Source organism: Anguilla rostrata, chromosome 16 (assembly GCF_018555375.3).
Source record: "Anguilla rostrata isolate EN2019 chromosome 16, ASM1855537v3, whole genome shotgun sequence".
Classification (NCBI taxonomy): Eukaryota; Metazoa; Chordata; class Actinopteri; order Anguilliformes; family Anguillidae; genus Anguilla; species Anguilla rostrata.
The window spans coordinates 34721314-34738732 of NC_057948.1; the positions used below are offsets into that span (position 1 = coordinate 34721314).

The following is a 17419-nucleotide window of genomic DNA, read 5'->3' on the forward strand; positions in this document are numbered from 1 at the left end:
GCTAGCGCTGGCGCTATCCACGGTACCGGCTGTGACACGCAACCACACCCGGGCTGTGCGCCTCTTCCCCGCCCCACAGGCCATCTCTCGTGCGAGACCGGAACACGTTCAGACTCGGTTCTCTTTTCTCGCGACCACAGCATCTGCTCCTGCACTCCGCAGGAACATCTTGCAGTCTTGCCTCTCAATACCTGAGCTTCTATACATTTCTCATTGCCAGGGAATTACGCTCCCGATTCCTTTGCAGGTATCTCTATCGGTGCTCACACACACACACACACAGACATTCATGTACGCATGCACACACACACACACACACACACACAGACATTCACGTACACATGCACACACACACGCAGTAAACACAAAGGTCTGATGAGAAGTGCACGTACACAAACCTTGAGGCAGGAAGTGGCCAGGATTAGTCAGCGACTGTGAACCTGCTATTGTTATCAGGCATATGAGAAAGGGAGACAGAGAGAGTCACACAGAGAAAGACACAGAGAGAGAGACAGAGAGACAGAGAGAGAGGGAGACCACAACTCATTCTGCCTCACTGCACCACACCAACTCCCCTACACCTGCACACACACATAAAAATAAACACTCTCTCACACATGTATGCACACACACTCATGCACGCACACTCTCTCAAACACACACTCATGCACGCACACTCTCTCAAACACACACGCATGCACGCACACTCTCTCAAACACACACGCATGCACACACACTCTCTCTCAAACACACACGCATGCACACACACTCTCTCAAACACACACGCATGCACACACACTCTCTCTCATACACACACGCATGCACACACACTCTCTCTCAAACACACACACTCTCTCTCAAACACACACACACGCACACACACACACTCTCTCTCAAACACACACACACGAGCACACACACTCTCTCTCATACGCACACGCATGCACACACACTCTCTCTCATACACACACACACGCACGCACACTCTCAAACACACACGCATGCACACACACTCTCTCATACGCACACGCATGCACACACACTCTCTCAAACACACACACACGCACGCACACTCTCAAACACACACGCATGCACACACACTCTCTCTCATACACACACGCATGCACGCACACTCTCTCAAACACACACACACGCACGCACACTCTCAAACACACACGCATGCACACACACTCTCTCTCATACGCACACGCATACACACACACTCTCTCTCATACACACACGCATGCACGCACACTCCCTCAAACACACACACACACATACGCACACTCTCAAACACACACGCATGCACACACACTCTCTCTCATACACACACGCATGCACACACACTCTCTCTCATACACATGTATGCACACACACTCTCTCTCAAACACACACGCATGCACGCACACTCTCTCTCATACACACACGCATGCACACACTCTCTCAAACACACACGCATGCACGCACACTCTCTCTCAAACACATACGCATGCACACACACTCTCTCAAACACACACGCATGCACGCACACTCTCTCAAACGCACACGCATGCACGCACACTCTCTCAAACACACACACATGCACGCACACTCTCTCTCAAACACACACGCATGCACACACTCTCTATCAAACACACACACACGCACACACACACACTCGCTCTCACACACACACGCATGCACACACACTCTCTCTCTCAAACACACACGCATGCACACACACTCCCTCTCAAACACGCATGTATGCACACACACTCCCTCTCAAACATGCATGTATGCACACACACTCCCTCTCAAACATGCATGTATGCACACACACTCCCTCTCAAACATGCATGTATGCACACACACTCCCTCTCAAACACGCATGTATGCACACACACTCCCTCTCAAACACGCATGTATGCACACACACTCCCTCTCAAACATGCAGGTCGGTCGGCTCAGAGCTCAGAAACATTGGGGGGGGGACGTGCCTTTAAACCACAGCCTGACCGGTTCCACTTTCCCACAGGTCTCATGAGTAAAAGAGCGCAACGGTGACTAAGACCGTGACTGAGACCGCGACCGTGACACAGCCTCAGCTGGGCCTGCGTGTCTCATCCAGCCCTAAATACAGGCCCAAAGCCCCCCTCCCAGAGCGGGACCCGTCCCCCACCTCCCAGGTCTCCAACCAAGTCCAAATAAACGGGTTCATGGGGGTACAGGGTGACTGATGGATACGGGGATGGGTCCTGGGACACTACATTTGGGTAAAACCTCTGGGGCCCCATTAGAGAGGGCTGACTTGACACCCGTGTCACACATGACTGTCACATGACGATGACTGTGGACTCCCAAACGCCCCCCCCCCCCCCCAACCTGTCCAACCCCCCCGCCCCCGCCAGCTGGGTCCAGGAGATGAGCCAACAGGCCCAAAAAATCTTGGCATGCTCTCTTTTCGGGGTCTGGTCTGGACAGGAAGAGGAGGAGATGGCCACTTCCTGTCATACAAAGCTCTTCCTGAGAGCACGGCCGCCAGGACGCACCAGACCCTCCTTTACCGGGCAGAGCAGCCACGCCCACAGCCCTGCGCCTGGTTAGCGGGAAGAGCAGCCACGCCCACAGACCTGCGCCTGGTTACCGGGAAGAGCAGCCACGCCCACAGACCTGCGCTCGGTTACCGGGCAGAGCAGCCACGCCCACAGACCTGCGCCTGGTTACCGGGCAGAGCAGCCACGCCCACAGCCCTGCGCCTGGTTACCAGGCAGAGCAGCCACGCCCACAGACCTGCGCTCGGTTACGCCTCGTAGCCGACTGAATCTACGTCCGAGCCTCCGAGCCAGACCACAAAACACACACACAAACGCGCACGCACACACTCATCCTCACACTTGTGCGCACACACACAAACAAACACAAACACACACACACAACCACACACTCACTCACACCAGGGGATGTCCAGCTCACTTTACCAGCTGACCACACACAGTAAACATTATTATATTACAGCACTCAGTACATCACAGACGCATTTCAGGATTAAGGCCTACAGACAACTCCCCTGCCCTTCCCCCAGACTCAGATTCCCTCCCGTCGTGAGTCCCACAGGCAGACGCCCGGTTTGAGTCACACAGCTGACAGACAGACAGAGAGCAGTTTAAACACAGATAGCACACTCCCGACCCTCAGCTCTTCTAACACACACACACAGAGCTCTGTGCGCGCTCCAGCAGAGCAGAAGTGTTCCGGCTTGGCCCTCCCAAACCCCATTAGAGGGGTGTGATGGAGCAGGACACGGGGACGCGGGGCCCGCTACTGTTTAGAGAACGGGAGGGCGGACGCACTGTGGAGTCAGCCGTCCGGTTAGCGTATAATAATACTGCGTGAGCGTCCACAGCGCGTCACAACAAGCACCTGAAAGAGTGAGGTTCACCCGCTAGCATTCACCCGCTAACACCGCGCGGCTTAAGAGGGACCCCGCTGATCCAGGTACAGTCTGTGGGGGGGTGACCGAGGTCTTTCATTCTGCTTTTCTGACCATCGCACCCTGTCTCTGCTGTGAGAGGGTACAGGCCCACGGTTCGAAGGGGCCCCAAGTTTGGAGGGGCCCTGGGTTTCGAGGGGCCCTAGGTTTGGAGGGGCCCCAAGTTTGGAGGGGCCCTGGGTTGGAGGGGCCCTAGGTTTGGAGGGGCCCCAAGTTTGGAGGGGCCCTAGGTTTGGAGGGGCCCTGGGTTGGAGGGTTGGAGGGGCCCTAGGTTTGGAGGGGCCCCAAGTTTGGAGGGCCCTGGGTTGGAGGGGCCCTAGGTTTGGAGGGGCCCTGGGTTGGAGGGGCCCTAGGTTTGGAGGGGCCCTGGGTTGGAGGGGCCCCAAGTTTGGAGGGGCCCTGGGTTTCGAGGGGCCCTAGGTTTGGAGGGGCCCCAAGTTGGAGGGGCCCTGGGTTGGAGGGGCCCTAGGTTTGGAGGGGCCCCAAGTTTGGAGGGGCCCTAGGTTTGGAGGGGCCCTGGGTTGGAGGGCCCTAGGTTTGAGGGCCCTAGGTTTGGAGGGCCCCAAGTTTGGAGGGCCCTGGTTGGAGGGGCCCTAGGTTTGAGGGCCCTGGGTTGAGGGGCCCTAGGTTTGGAGGGGCCCTGGGTTGGAGGGCCCTGGTTTGAGGGCCCTGGGTTGGAGGGGCCCTGGGTTTGGAGGGGCCCTGGGTTGGAGGGGCCCTGGGTTTGGAGGGGCCCTGGGTTTGGAGGGGCCCTGGGTTTGGAGGGGCCCTGGGTTGGAGGGGCCCTAGGTTCAGAGGGGCCCTGGGTTGGAGGGGCCCCAGGATGAAGCGGCCCCTGGGTGCGGAGGGGGCCGTCCTCTCGTTGGTTGTGCATGTGTAAAAACAAGCAAGAGCACACTGCGTGGTGCAGCGTAGCAGGGGTCAAAGGTCACAGCCTCCCCCGGGGTCAGGCCTTATGTAACAGGGCAGCAATGCGGGGGCACACCCTGCTGACTGCGCAGGAATGCCCCCCCCCCCAGACCTCCGCACACACCCCCCTAAATCACCCAGCGTGGGGCTTTCCAAAAACGGCCCTCTCTACATACTCCAGCCCTCTTATCAGGAGCAGGACCAGCTGACCAGACGGAGACAGAACGCTCAGCCAACCCCCCCCCCCCCACAGCAGGGTGTGAGTGTATGCATATGTGTGTTTGTGTGCGTATATGTATGCATATGTGTGTGTGTGTGTGCGTGTGTGTGTGAGAAAGTGTGAGTTGCACGTGTGTGTGTCTGTGTGTGAGAGTGAGTGTGACAGTGTGTGTGTGCGAGCGTGTATGTATGTGCATGTGTGCGTATGTGAGAGGGTCTGCACGTGTGTGTGTGTGTGTATGTGAGAGTGTGTGTGTGTGTGTATGTGAGAGTGTGTCTGCACATGTGTGAGTGTGTGTGTGTGTGAGAGCGTGTGTGTGTGTGAGTGTATGTGAGAGAGTGTGTGTGTGTGAGAGTGTGTGTGTGTGTGTGTATGTGAGAGCGCGTATGTATGTGCATGTGTGTGTATGTGAGAGATTGTGTGTGTGTGTGAGTGTGTGAGCTAGAGAACTGCAGAGCGAACACGGTCTCCTTACTTCTCTTGGCCGCTCCGCTCTCTTTCCAGAAGCTTCTGAGACGCCGGTCTAATTATAAAAACACCGAAGACAGTTTAAGCTCCTTCAGTCATCCAACCTCTCAGGAAAGTTTTTTTTAATTCTATTTGATCTTCATTTAACCGGGAAGGGTCCCTGGAGATGAATAATCTCCTCTCAGACGGAGACCTTCTTCATGGCACACCATGTAAATGTCCCTCACAATGCCAATTCACAAATACTGAGCAGGTACAGCCCAGCACCTTCTCTGGGCTTTTTGAGTGGAGGGGGCTCATGGCTCCTCTACAAACCCCCCTTGTACTGATCTGCTGTCCATCACGATGGGAAGCCCCGCCCACCCAGAGTCTCAACTATCTGTGTGTGATGCTAGTCCTGGTCTCAGCCAATGAAAAGTAGCCCTGGCTGGACTGAAGGGAGAGAACTCCCAGCATCCTTCACTCACCTCAGTGCTTTCATTATCCCACCTTACGGTCAGTCACACACTCAGCCAGTCAGTCTCACACACACACACGCACGCACGCGCACGCACACACGCACACACACACACTGCCCTATCAGTCCGCTTCATAGCTCATTTTAAACCAGCAATAACACACCACCCGTTTGGATACAGCCGTCATTCCCCGAGAGAATGCAAATCACTCTCAGCTTTATTAGCTCATCAAACACGCGTATCCAGGGAAACGTGCTCTTTTACATTCTATACAGTATCTTTTACATAATGAGCTATAAATTATCTTTTACAAGCTACAGCACACCGCACATACACCGTCTCTGGCCTAAGAGTGCTGTTAGCCATGTCGATATGACACTGTTATTATTATTATAATAACAAGCAACAAACAATAATAATAAGTTACAGCACTGGGTTTGTATTTCAGAGGTTGCAGGTTTGATTCCCAGGTGGGGCACTGCGGTTGAGCCCCTGTAGACACATAGGCTGAATTCCTTCAGCGAAACATCCAGCGGTATAACTGGATTGTATTTTATAAAGGTCAGCCGTGTCAGTCACTGCAGATAAAAGCGATCCTGCCCGTGATTCAAAGCAAAAGGTAAAGGTAAGAGAGTCTGAGTCTGCATCCATCTGAGGAGAAGTGACTAAAACATGGTTCCACGCCCGCCATATTTTCAATCCCTCTGAGGTTAATCACCTCCCGCCATCTTAACGAGCCAGCTTGACCCGCAGGAAACGGTTATATTGAGGCATATATCATAACGAAATACGCTCCTTGCAAAGATGGCCGCCCTCTAACAGCTCTCCGATGCAAGCTGGAGGGACGGAGGCGTACGGTGTTTAGACACCAGTTTCCTCCCAGGATATCCGTGGGAGAGTGGAAGCTGAAGAGCGTAGAGCCAGGCAGACATTTTGGCTCACTGTCCACTAACACACTGCAAAGACCAACAAGCAAGTCCATCTCAGCAAGTATTTTAGTCTAATATTTAGACTCTGGCCAATGGGGTAAGACAGTTTCACTTGTCAAGCAAAAACTTGAGAGAAATTTTTTTTTTTTTCATTAGAAGTCTAAAACACTTGTTAAGACTGTTTTGCAGGGCACTGAACAGCAATGTAGCATAATGTTTAGGGAGCAGGGTTTGAAACTCCAGAGCTGCAGGGTTGATTCGCAGGTGGGGGCACAGCCATTGTACCCATGAGCAAGGTGCTTAAATTGCTTCAGTAAACATCCAGCTGCATAAATCCATTGTACATAAAACTTATAAGCTGTAATGTAATGCAACTGGCCAGTCATAACAGACTAGGCTATATTTAGCTACGTAAGATGCTTGAAGAGTTTGAAGAGAAGGTTTATACTCTGCGTCACTGAAATATCAACACGGGTGCGAGAAGAACTGTCAACTGGGGCTTTTATTTTCCAGAAGCCTTTTAGTGAGTTGAGTTGTGGCTACAAATCCAGATGACGACTCTGTATATTCAACAGAAGCAAATACTACAGAAGCAATAAGAGCTTCAAAGGGCTCTACAAGACTCCCATTTTAGGAGCCTTTGCCCCCCGAAACTGACGTGTCACTAACAGGAAAACATGATTTAGTAGCACATCTGCTAACTGGGTCACATTAGCGTGCTCTTCCTTCAACTCAGGAGCACACGTGCTCCTTGGAGAAAGGTTAGCGCAGTGCGCTGTTTTTAGATAAAACAGACAGTAAAGAATACTAGAGCCCGTAGTATAGTTCTGTGCGCAGAAAGACAAAGACGAAAGGCCCGAGTGTTTCCAGCGTGCTGCGTGCAGCGCAGTCTGGGTTGCCAGTAATGAGCGAGACCTCGTCACGGACGCGCTCTGGAACCCCCCCCCCGTAACGATGACACCACGGAACAGCAGAACCTCCGGTCGCCATCTCTCCGCTGCCCTCCAGCCGTCTCCTAGAACCCCGCGTTATGCGCTGATGGCGGTAACCGCAGAAGCCCACACGTTTAATCGCCGCGGCCTTGTTCAAACGTCCCGCTGATCGGGTTCGAACAATGGTCGCGCTCTGCTGGAGGTCCCGGCCCAGCCCGGCCCGGCCCAGCTCAGCCCAGCCCAGCCCGGCCCGGCCCGGCCCGGCCCAGCCATAAAGTTAGGTTAGCAGAAAAACCCCACAGCGACCCCACAGCGACCCCACAGCGACCCCACAGCGACCCCACAGCGATCCCACAGCGATCCCATAGCGACAGCCAACCTGTTCGGACCACGGTCCAGGCGTGATGAAGCAGCAGTCTGACCACGCCCTTGGGAGCTACAACATGCGTGCATGTGCATGTCACATGCCCGACGCATGCCCAACGCATGCCCGACGGATGCCCGACGCATGCCCGACGGATGCCCGACGCATGCCCAATGCATGACCAACGCATGCCCATCGCATGCCCAACGCATGACCGACACACTCTGCCGCCTGGGCATGCCATTACTTTTTCATGCGCTCATTTATTTGGGCTTTAGAGTTACTCAGCCAGCCCTTTCACTCCCCCACGCTCCCCCCCCCACCTCCCCCCATGTTTTATTCACAAACTGTGGACTTCCTGTACGTTTGCAGCTCTTCCAGAGAAAAATAAGTGGCTTTTAAATCTACTTTTAAACACACACACACACACACACACACACACATTGGAGGAAAAGGGGATGACAAGACAGAATCACCAAAATGGACACAAACAGAAACACTGAGATAAACACACCTGCGTGTGGAGTATGGAAAGCGCACAGGAAACACTCAGCTCTGGAAGCCCCCCTGTGGGTCCGGGTCACATGACCAGCGGAGTCTGAGACTGAGAGCCACTGGAGCTCAGAGCGGGTAATCGTGTATCGTGCAGAAATGGCTGTGTCACCAGTCCTCCAAAACCGCTCGACCGGAAATAAAACGGCTTTAAACGCAACGTCGAAGGCAGCAGCGACCACGTCCGGCTCCCTGACACACACAGCTGACTGGGGGGGGGGGGGGGAGGCAGTGCTCAGTGATGTTTGCTTCACGAAAAGAAAAAACAAGTATTAAATTAAAATACACACATATGTGTTTGTTTGCTTATGTCAACATTGTAAGGAAAGGGTCCAGCTGGCCAATAAACTTTGTTATTACTCATAAAACGATGCTCTACAGTAGCATGCGACTGCTTCTAGGTCCTTTTTTTTTTTAATTCCCACAAATCTGTAGTTCTTGGCTTCTCCTCGCTCGGTAGTTCGGCACATTATGAGAGACTAAACACAGCCAAGGCCTCAGATCAGCCAATGAAAACATGCGGATGAGATCTCAGGGCAGAAGTCCGGGGGTGAGACCCATCCTCGCGCCTCCGAAAAAGCAACAGCGTGGTGCCGTCACTCACCTGACAGACTGCCAGAAACACATTCAGTAAAATAACAATAACAATAATAATAATAATAATAATAATAATAATAATAATAATAATAAAGCAGAATGGAGTGAATTACCTCACCATTCATATCAGAGTCCAGCTCCCTTCCCAAAAGCAGAGCTTCAGCAGAGTAAAGTTGTGAGAGGGAGGGTCAGTGTGCCACAGGGCTGAATTCTGCCAGCGACACTGCGGCTGTGACACAGCAGAGCTTCAGGACGCGCCGGGCTCGGCCTGGACTGACAGGGACCCGTTTAAGAGCTCGCAAATTAACGAATCAAACAGCCGATCAAAAACCCACCGCTTTAACTACCGCGGTTTCGAGGAATCGGCCTCGGCGCTAAATCTCCCGCCAGCGACAGATCTAAACGCCGGCGGATAAATCAGGGGGCCGGCAGGCAGTCCAGTGAGGAAACGGCAGCACCTGTCACAGGCGAGAGCGGGTACGGCAGACACACGGACAAGCACAGCAGTGCCGCAGAGAAAGAACCGGTTTTGAACTCAGAGGTTGCAGGTTTGATTCCCAGGTGGGGTACAGCGGCTATACCCCTAACAACACCCAACCTCTATAGCAGTGGTTCTTAACCTTGTTGGAGGCACCGAACCCCACCAGTTTCATATGCTCATTCACCGAACCCTTCTTTAGTAAAAAAACTAACTAACTGCAGACTAGACTGAGGGGTGGACCTCTGCGGCGGAGGCTCCACCGAACCCCTGAGACCGACTCACCGAACCCCTAGGGTTCGACCGAACCCAGGTTAAGAACCACTGCTCTATAGACAAGAGCACCAGCTAATTAGCCAAACGTAAATGTAACAGCAGCTGCAGTGGGCGTGCACAGGCACTCAATCCGGTGAGTGTGTCTGCCAGGTGGGCGTGTCCCTAAAGTGGGCGTGTCCGCTCAGTGGGTGAGCGGGCCCAATCTGATGGGTGTGTCCCCAAAGCGGGGGTGTCCCAGCCTGTACCTTCATGCCTGAAGCTGCATGAGCTCTCCAGGCGGACGGGTTGCCTGGGCCTGTATCAGACTCTCCTGCCACAGCAGCTGCAGAGTTAATGAACAGAGTCCCAACCCCTTCCTTCCGGTCTTCCTGTTTTTACACGGGGACGCGGTCCTGCAGTCACCTCACCAGCGGAAAAACACAGGAACTCCACGCCTCCCAGAGACAGGGACCTTCAGACATCCCAACCAGCAGATTTCATTCTGCTTCCCACTTTCAGAACAACATCATCATCGTCATCGTCACCACCGCCGCCATTATCAACATCGCCACCGTCAATCAATATGACTATCATCAACATTTACAGGACTTCTGAAACCAGATAAATCGGTTTCTCCAAAGGATTTCAAAAATCTGCTAAATGTCAATTTGGGGATGGCTGTAAGTGCTTCAGAGACCTGCAGGCTGTTTTGTGCTGTATGTACTGTGTGTGTGTGTGTGTGTGTGTGTGTGTGTGGAGGAAACTTATTTACTGAGAAACTGTTCTATTGGCTCATCTTGCCAGATCATCTTGCCAGAGATTTGAATCTCAATGAGACTAAGCAGGTACAATAAAGGTTAAGCAAAAAATGATCATCATGTTTGCTGCATGTTTGCAAATCATTTAGGGTTAGGGTTAGGGTTAGGGTTAGGGTAGTTATTTTTGCTACGGTCCCCAACAGGAGCCGTGTGCTTATGCACATTAACCACAAGTGAAAACTGCAAACACGTTTCTGTATCGTTTTCGATTCTCTGTCTCAGTGACACTGACTAAGGTGCTCCAGTCTATCACCAGCTGAGCGGTACTTTATCCCACAAAATTTAACATGACAGTACTTTTAGAAGATTAGAATTTTTGTATTTTTTACTGTATACTGTCAGTACTGACAGTATACAGGAGTAAAGAGTGAACTACAGTCAAAGTTCAGCTGAGCTGGAGTCAACCAATTGGGTACAGTTGGTGAGAAAGGGTGTGATGTGATTTCAGTGATATAACAGCCTGTGGCATCCTGTACTGAAATTCACTCCTGGTTTACCTTCCTTTCTTAATGGGTCATTCCTGAAAAAAAAGTCTTTAAAAAGTTCTCATTTACACACGAGCGTCCATCTGCAGCATCAACTGTCAACGTGCAGCGTATGAAGGGCTAATGGGCTGCTCTATTGGGCACTTGCACAGACACCAGGCCATGCTATTGGACGCTGCCATAGAGACCAGGCCATTCTATTGGACGCTGCCATAGAGACCAGGCCATTCTATTGGACGCTGCCATAGAGACCAGGCCATTCTATTGGACGCTGCCATAGAGACCAGGCCATTCTATTGGACGCTGCCATAGAGACCAGGCTATTCTATTGGACGCTGCCATAGAGACCAGGCCATTGTAACGGACGACGCCGTAGAGACCAGGCCATTCTATTGGACGCTGCCATAGAGACCAGGCCGTCCTATTGTACGCTTGCAGGCACAGGCAAACCCCTCCCTGTCTCCACACCTTGGCGGGGGGGGGGGGGTCCAGCCCACCTGTGGAGAACGAGGAAGTCACGCCGCCCGTGAGAGAGCCGTTACCGCGGCGACAGACCTGGTTTCCTCCCCTGTATCGCGGCTGAAACTCCCACATTTCCCTCCGCTGACTAACTCCGAAACTGAAAGGGAGGCCCAGGCTACGCTTTCGTTTTTTTGGGGGGGTAGTGGGGCTACGTGAACAAACTTTTCAAAATGATTTATACATACAGTACACATTACAAACTCATAGCCAGGAAAACAGCCACGTTATATTAAGAGGTGCTTGCTATGTGCAACTGAATGCTATCCCTGTAGAGTAGAAGGCAGCACTGGTGTTCTTTAAACAAACTCCCCCCCCAGTGAGGACGCCTCTCCCACAGCGAGCACTTCCTGCCTCTGTTTTTCAAGAGTTTGGCGGCGTGGGAGGAGTTAATCAGTCCACCAATCAGAACCAAGGGGTCAGAGGACAGGACCAATAGTCTGACTCACACTCCCTGGGCACCGCGTTTAAAAATTTGAATGATCCTGCAGTGGGCCAGGCTGAACAGCCACCTGGGTGCAGGGGCACTGTGGAGCAGGCTCCCAATTGGTTGACCGAATGGGGAGCAGGCTCCCGATTGGCCGATTGGACAGGGAGAAGGTGTTCTGATTGGAGGAGAGCGGGTGAGTGCCCAGCTCTGTCAGTATTTTACAGAAACACACAGTAAGCACCGCCTCTCGTCCGTGTTGATGTCCCAGGACTGTCCAGTGGCAGCTCCCTAAAGGGTTCCTGACAGAGCTGTGGGGGTGGGGGTGGGGCGGGGGTGGGGGCGTGGGCGTGGGGGCAGGGGCGAGGGTGGTACGTGCTAGCGCTCCCGAAGTTCCGGCTGGCATTCCCACATCTGCTCCTCATCTCCCCTAATCCCGCTTAGACCCCTCCATCGCTCCACACCAGCCATCTGCTTACAGACGGATCTGCCCAAAACCACTCTACCACTGAAACACCCCCCACCCACACACCAACAGAAGCAGGACTCATAGAGGACGTCTTATATCCATCAGACCAAAACATGGGGGAGCGAGGTTTCAAAATGGTCCATCTACAATGTAGGAGCTGTCCATCACTGACTTGTGTGGCCCAATCAGAAACAAGAAAATAAAACACGACATCAGTGAGGGACCTGCCCACTTTGGATAAGCAACCTCCTCCATACAACCCTGGTTTTCCGCCATTTTACCAAACCACCTTGTTCCAGTCCAGAGCAGCCCTGCGTGACAGCGATGGCGGGGGGCTGTGCAGCGGATTATAGAACGCGCGGTTCAGAAACAGCGATGCGTGTAATGGCGGTAACACCGAGCGGGAGCGTCCGTCTGCGTAATCCGCGCGGAATGCGACGACACGGCGGATTAAGCGGTAATGATGACAGCAGGAACCTTCGCCATCCCCCTGGGGGGGGGGGGTGAGAGGGGGGGTCCCGACTGACAGATCCGGGCCCCACCAGGTCACGACATTGGCATCCGCCAAACGCTCATCACCCAACGAAAAACCCGCTAACGTCGCCGCTGCAGCAGGGCTGAAGGGCGCTACACCACCAGGCGAGAACATCACCGATGAGACACCATCACGCTCACCTCCAGCGCTAAGTACTGGTGCAGACCGGGCAGGACACCCCCAGCAGGGCCCTCCTTCAGCCGCAGAGGGTTAGGGTCACAGAAGAGCACTCAGGGCTTACAGCCCTACAGCCCTCAGCAGGAGGTCAATGACACAACGACAGCGAATGCAACAGCAGCACCACCAACATCAAGAGTAACATCACCAGCAACACCACCAACATCGCCACCAACATCAGCAACATCACCAGCGACATCACCAGCGGCATCAACAGCAACATCACCAGCAACATCAACAGCAACAGCAACACCACCAACATCACCACCAACATCACCACCAACATCACCAGCGGCATCAACAGCAACATCACCAGCAACATCAACAGCAACAGCAACACCACCAACATCACCAGCAACACCACCAACATCACCAGCAACATCACCAGCAACAGTCATTACACCAGTAATTATTACACCAATACAGAGGTCTGGTAAAGATGCCCTTTACACCAGAAATTATTTTGTCAATACAAAGGACTGTTAAAGATGTTACACAAGAAATTATTATATCAATACAGATGTCTGATGAAAACCAGCGGCGGATTCATTGTGTGTGTGTGTGTGTGTGTGTGTGTGTGTGTGTGTGTGTGTGTGTGTGTGTGTATGTGTGTGAGAGAGAGATATGTGCCAGCATGGGTCCACCCAAGACTTCCCGCTTTTGTATCATTTCCATCTGAGCCCCTCCTGCTGCCACGCCCACTGTGTGCCCCCCAGCCAGAGAGCAGACGCGCGTGTCCCTAGTGCTGAGGTCAGCTCGACTGTGCCACACCCACTGACAACATCCATGTAGGTCGCTGCAGTTTGGATGTGCTGTGGCGGGGAGGAGTGGGGGGGGGGCGAGGTTCGGGTACCCAAAATAGATGCCAGGCTGGAGGGGAGGTGGGTGCCCTGTCGGGACGGTCCGTCACCAGGGGGGACACGCCGCTCCAGCGTTACCGCTGCCTCCTCTTTTTGGCGAGAATGGAAACTCAGGCGGAGCAGGGGGGGCGGCTGGGGTCGAATCAGGACACTGGCTCTCGCAGCGCGCTCAGGGTGGGGGGGGCATTCCAGCACTCACCGTGACTCACCAGCAGGACCCTTCCTCTCCTCCCCCCACATTATTTTAGCAGCGCGTGCCACGTTTTGATAAACAGAAACGCTCCACTACTTTAGAGCCTGTTTCACATTCATACAGGACAGACGCCACAGCCTGCTCTGCAGCAGGGCAGACAGAGGTCACGTGATTGCTACGATTGTTAGCATAGCGTAGCATAGCTTAGCTTGGCGTAGCGTAGCGTCTCCAGACGCCACACACCTTCCTGTCCACACCTGTCCGAGACGCAGTCTTCCGCTCGGAGAGGGGGCGGAGCCGCCTCACGCTGCCGTCGGTTCACATTCCAGAAGTTTCCGCCCTCGCCCCCGCCGCGCTCCGGCAAACCGCCGCGTTTCCACGCCAACCCAACCCCGGCGTGAGAACGGTAGTGTAACGGTCAGGGAACCCCAGCGCGTGAGCGGTTCGGGATCCCCAGCATGGGGTCTTCACCCCCTCCACTAATGTACTCCACTAATAATGACCAATAATGAGTACTGTACCTTATCTGACCCGTGTTCTGCAGTTGTCCAATGGCCTTCGGTGTGTAGCTACTTACTGTACGTTGCTTTGGATAAAAGTGTCTGTCAAAATAAACATATGTGATGCAATGTTAAATTTTATTAAACCTGGTCCGTATCTAAAACAGCAAATAAAACAAGATGACGTGACAAAACGTTGCGTGTGCGGGAGAAGACCCCCCCCGTTGCCCCCCCACCCCTCCCCCCACAGGTTGTTCTGCGCAGGACAGCTCTGCAGCTCTGACACGCTCCTCTGTGTGCTCCCTTATCCACGCCAGGTCCCGGTACACATGCTGAACGCGTGCACGCATCTCAGCGCACATGAACTGAAAAAGCAAACGAACGACGGTCAGGCGGAGAAGCGCGAGCGCAGCAGGGGCCGATTCCGCGGGCGTGCACCGCCGCTGTTCCCAGAACCACGGGGGGGGGGCGAGGACGGCGCAGAAGCAGGAGAGGGAGTTCTCCGCCCAGAGAAACAAGAACAGAGAAAAACAGAGCTGGTCCCGAAAACGTGACACGAATCGGATCTGAATCCACAAATCACGCTCACCGCAACGGGACGGAACGGAATGGGACGGACGAGCAGGTCCGGAGCGGACCTCCAGAAACGGGGCAATGGGCTAACTGGACAGGCGACCTGGCAGCCCGTCACTCTGCGAGCCAAAGCAGGGTCATTGAACGTGAACTTTAAACCCACACAGCCCCAAAAAAAAAAAAAAAATAGGTCCACGATTGAGCCAAACATCTAACGGTCAAAGCCCAACGGGGTGGAACACTCTTCCCTGGATAGACACAAGAGCCACGAAACGCTAAATTTGATCGATAAGGCCATCAACAGGAGTGGTTTAGAAAAACATATTTAAAAGGTCAACAATTTCAGAGCTGGCAGATTAATTATTTTTTCATCAGATCGCTTCTGTGTTACACCCTATCCCTTCCTGCTAGTTTTACTCAGCGTTAAGTGAGCGGTTCCTTGTTTTGCTACTGCTTATCTTCGCCAAAGTACGAAAGGGTTAGGCTACTTAACAGAACAAAGGAAAAATACAAAAACAAGCTTTTGGGATGTTTTCTGAAGGTTCCCCAACCAAGCACATCCCAATTTATGGAGAAGACATTGTATTAGGCTACATCAAAAGAGAAAGGGCATCCTTATCATACAGAAAAGTTCAGAATACACACGCCTTTAACATTTCAAATAAAAAAAAAATTTTAGTTTCTTTTTAAACATTTTTTTAAAACCCAAAACCAACCAGCAGCATTCCCCAGCAAACAGCCTCTTCACTTTAGTCTTAGGACAGAGATCAAAACAGAAGCTGCAAGCAACTAGCATGTGATTTATTTACATTACAGCCATCATCAGATGGTCCTTTTCAAACGGATTTACGCAGCCTCTGTATTTTCACATATGATCCATTTTTACTGCTGGGTGTACACTGAAGCAGCTTATGCTTAGGACCTTGCTCAAGGGTACAACAGCAGGGGAATCAAACCCGCAACCTCTGGGTCACAAGCCTAAAGTTTCTAATCATTTACACTACACTGCACTGTCCTCGTGCGGCCCCGCGCATAATTATGGCGGGTAAACCTCAAACCGGCAAAGCCGCCCAAGTCGCCCACGGACTATCAGTGAAGCCGGTGACAGTAAAAGAAAAGTAAACACAAGGTGCATTTTGTTTCCCCCACAGCTGTGCAAACACAGCCTGGCGGGCGCTGACCTTACCCTAGCCGTTCAACATCCTCTCTTACATCTTCTGCGTCACTACAGACAAATCTTACATAGCCTACTGTATCCTAAGCACTGTATACTACAGAAAACTGCAAATACGGGGACATATTTTGTTTCGGTTATTGCTGCAGGACGGGAAGGTAGCAATCATTCCGGCGTTTAGCACTGGGACATTTGGCCTATACTGCCTGATTTTGAGGACTTATTTTTGAAGAATACAAAGACAGTACATTAGCTCCAGAGACGCTACAGTCTTCTACGTCACACACATCCATCAACGTGGTTTTTGCAGTTGGCAAGCTGGAATACCATCAAGTCTTTTCACAGCATAATTTACGACATGCACATTGCAAGGGCTACACTGGCATGGGCTGGCCCTTACTTATTGGGAAAGGATTACAGTAATGCAAAAAGCATTATCGCCAGTCTGTTGTTTTAGAAGTGCGACAAAATAGCCTAACTTACTGACAATTTCAAGGTAAAGGAATTGAAATACCTGTCAGCTCATGACAAGATGTCAAGACGGATCAACTTAAACTCCACAAGAACTCGGGGCGTTGGCATGTTGTCTGTGGCATGTTTACTTAACGTTAAGCGTATTTACTGTCTAACAGTTAACTGTCGAACTGTAAATGTCGGTGCCTGCTGTTACGAAAAATTAAAACGGCCGATGTCTGAGAACTTCACCTACATTTGTCCAGTCGCTCGCGTGCTATTTGCCGCTCTTTGTAAGCAGTGGACAAGATCTTAAGAAACCAGTAGTCTACGTTATCAGGTCTCAGGAAGGGTTCATTCATCACATGGCTCTTAAAACCAGCAACATACGTGTGTCGTTAAAATACCGACTTGTGCATCTGAGTTTTCGTTGCACCATTTCCACAGGCCCTATGGAACGCATTAAAAGCTGTACTTCATCCGGAAGGCTTCCACCGATCATTCTGACAGCATGAAGCCGGCTACGAACATGCATGTCCGAGGTGTCGCCAGGCCTGGATCACGTAGCTGGCCAGTTAGCCACTAACAAACTGTGGTTACAGTGT

The 17419-nt window shown here is 52.4% G+C and overlaps 1 protein-coding gene across 2 annotated transcripts in view; it reads right to left on the minus strand.

Annotated features, from left to right (window-relative positions):
- LOC135241613 (MOB kinase activator 2-like) overlaps positions 1–17419 on the minus strand; it is a 71808-nt gene that overhangs the window by 53386 nt on the left and 1003 nt on the right. The window contains exon 2 of one of the 2 annotated variants that reach the window (XM_064312141.1): positions 14636–14716. The exons of the other annotated variant lie outside the window; for it this stretch is intronic. Within the exon in view, the coding sequence (XP_064168211.1) occupies positions 14636–14716 (81 nt within the window). The remainder of the gene's footprint in view (positions 1–14635; positions 14717–17419) is intronic. 2 annotated transcript variants of the gene reach the window in all.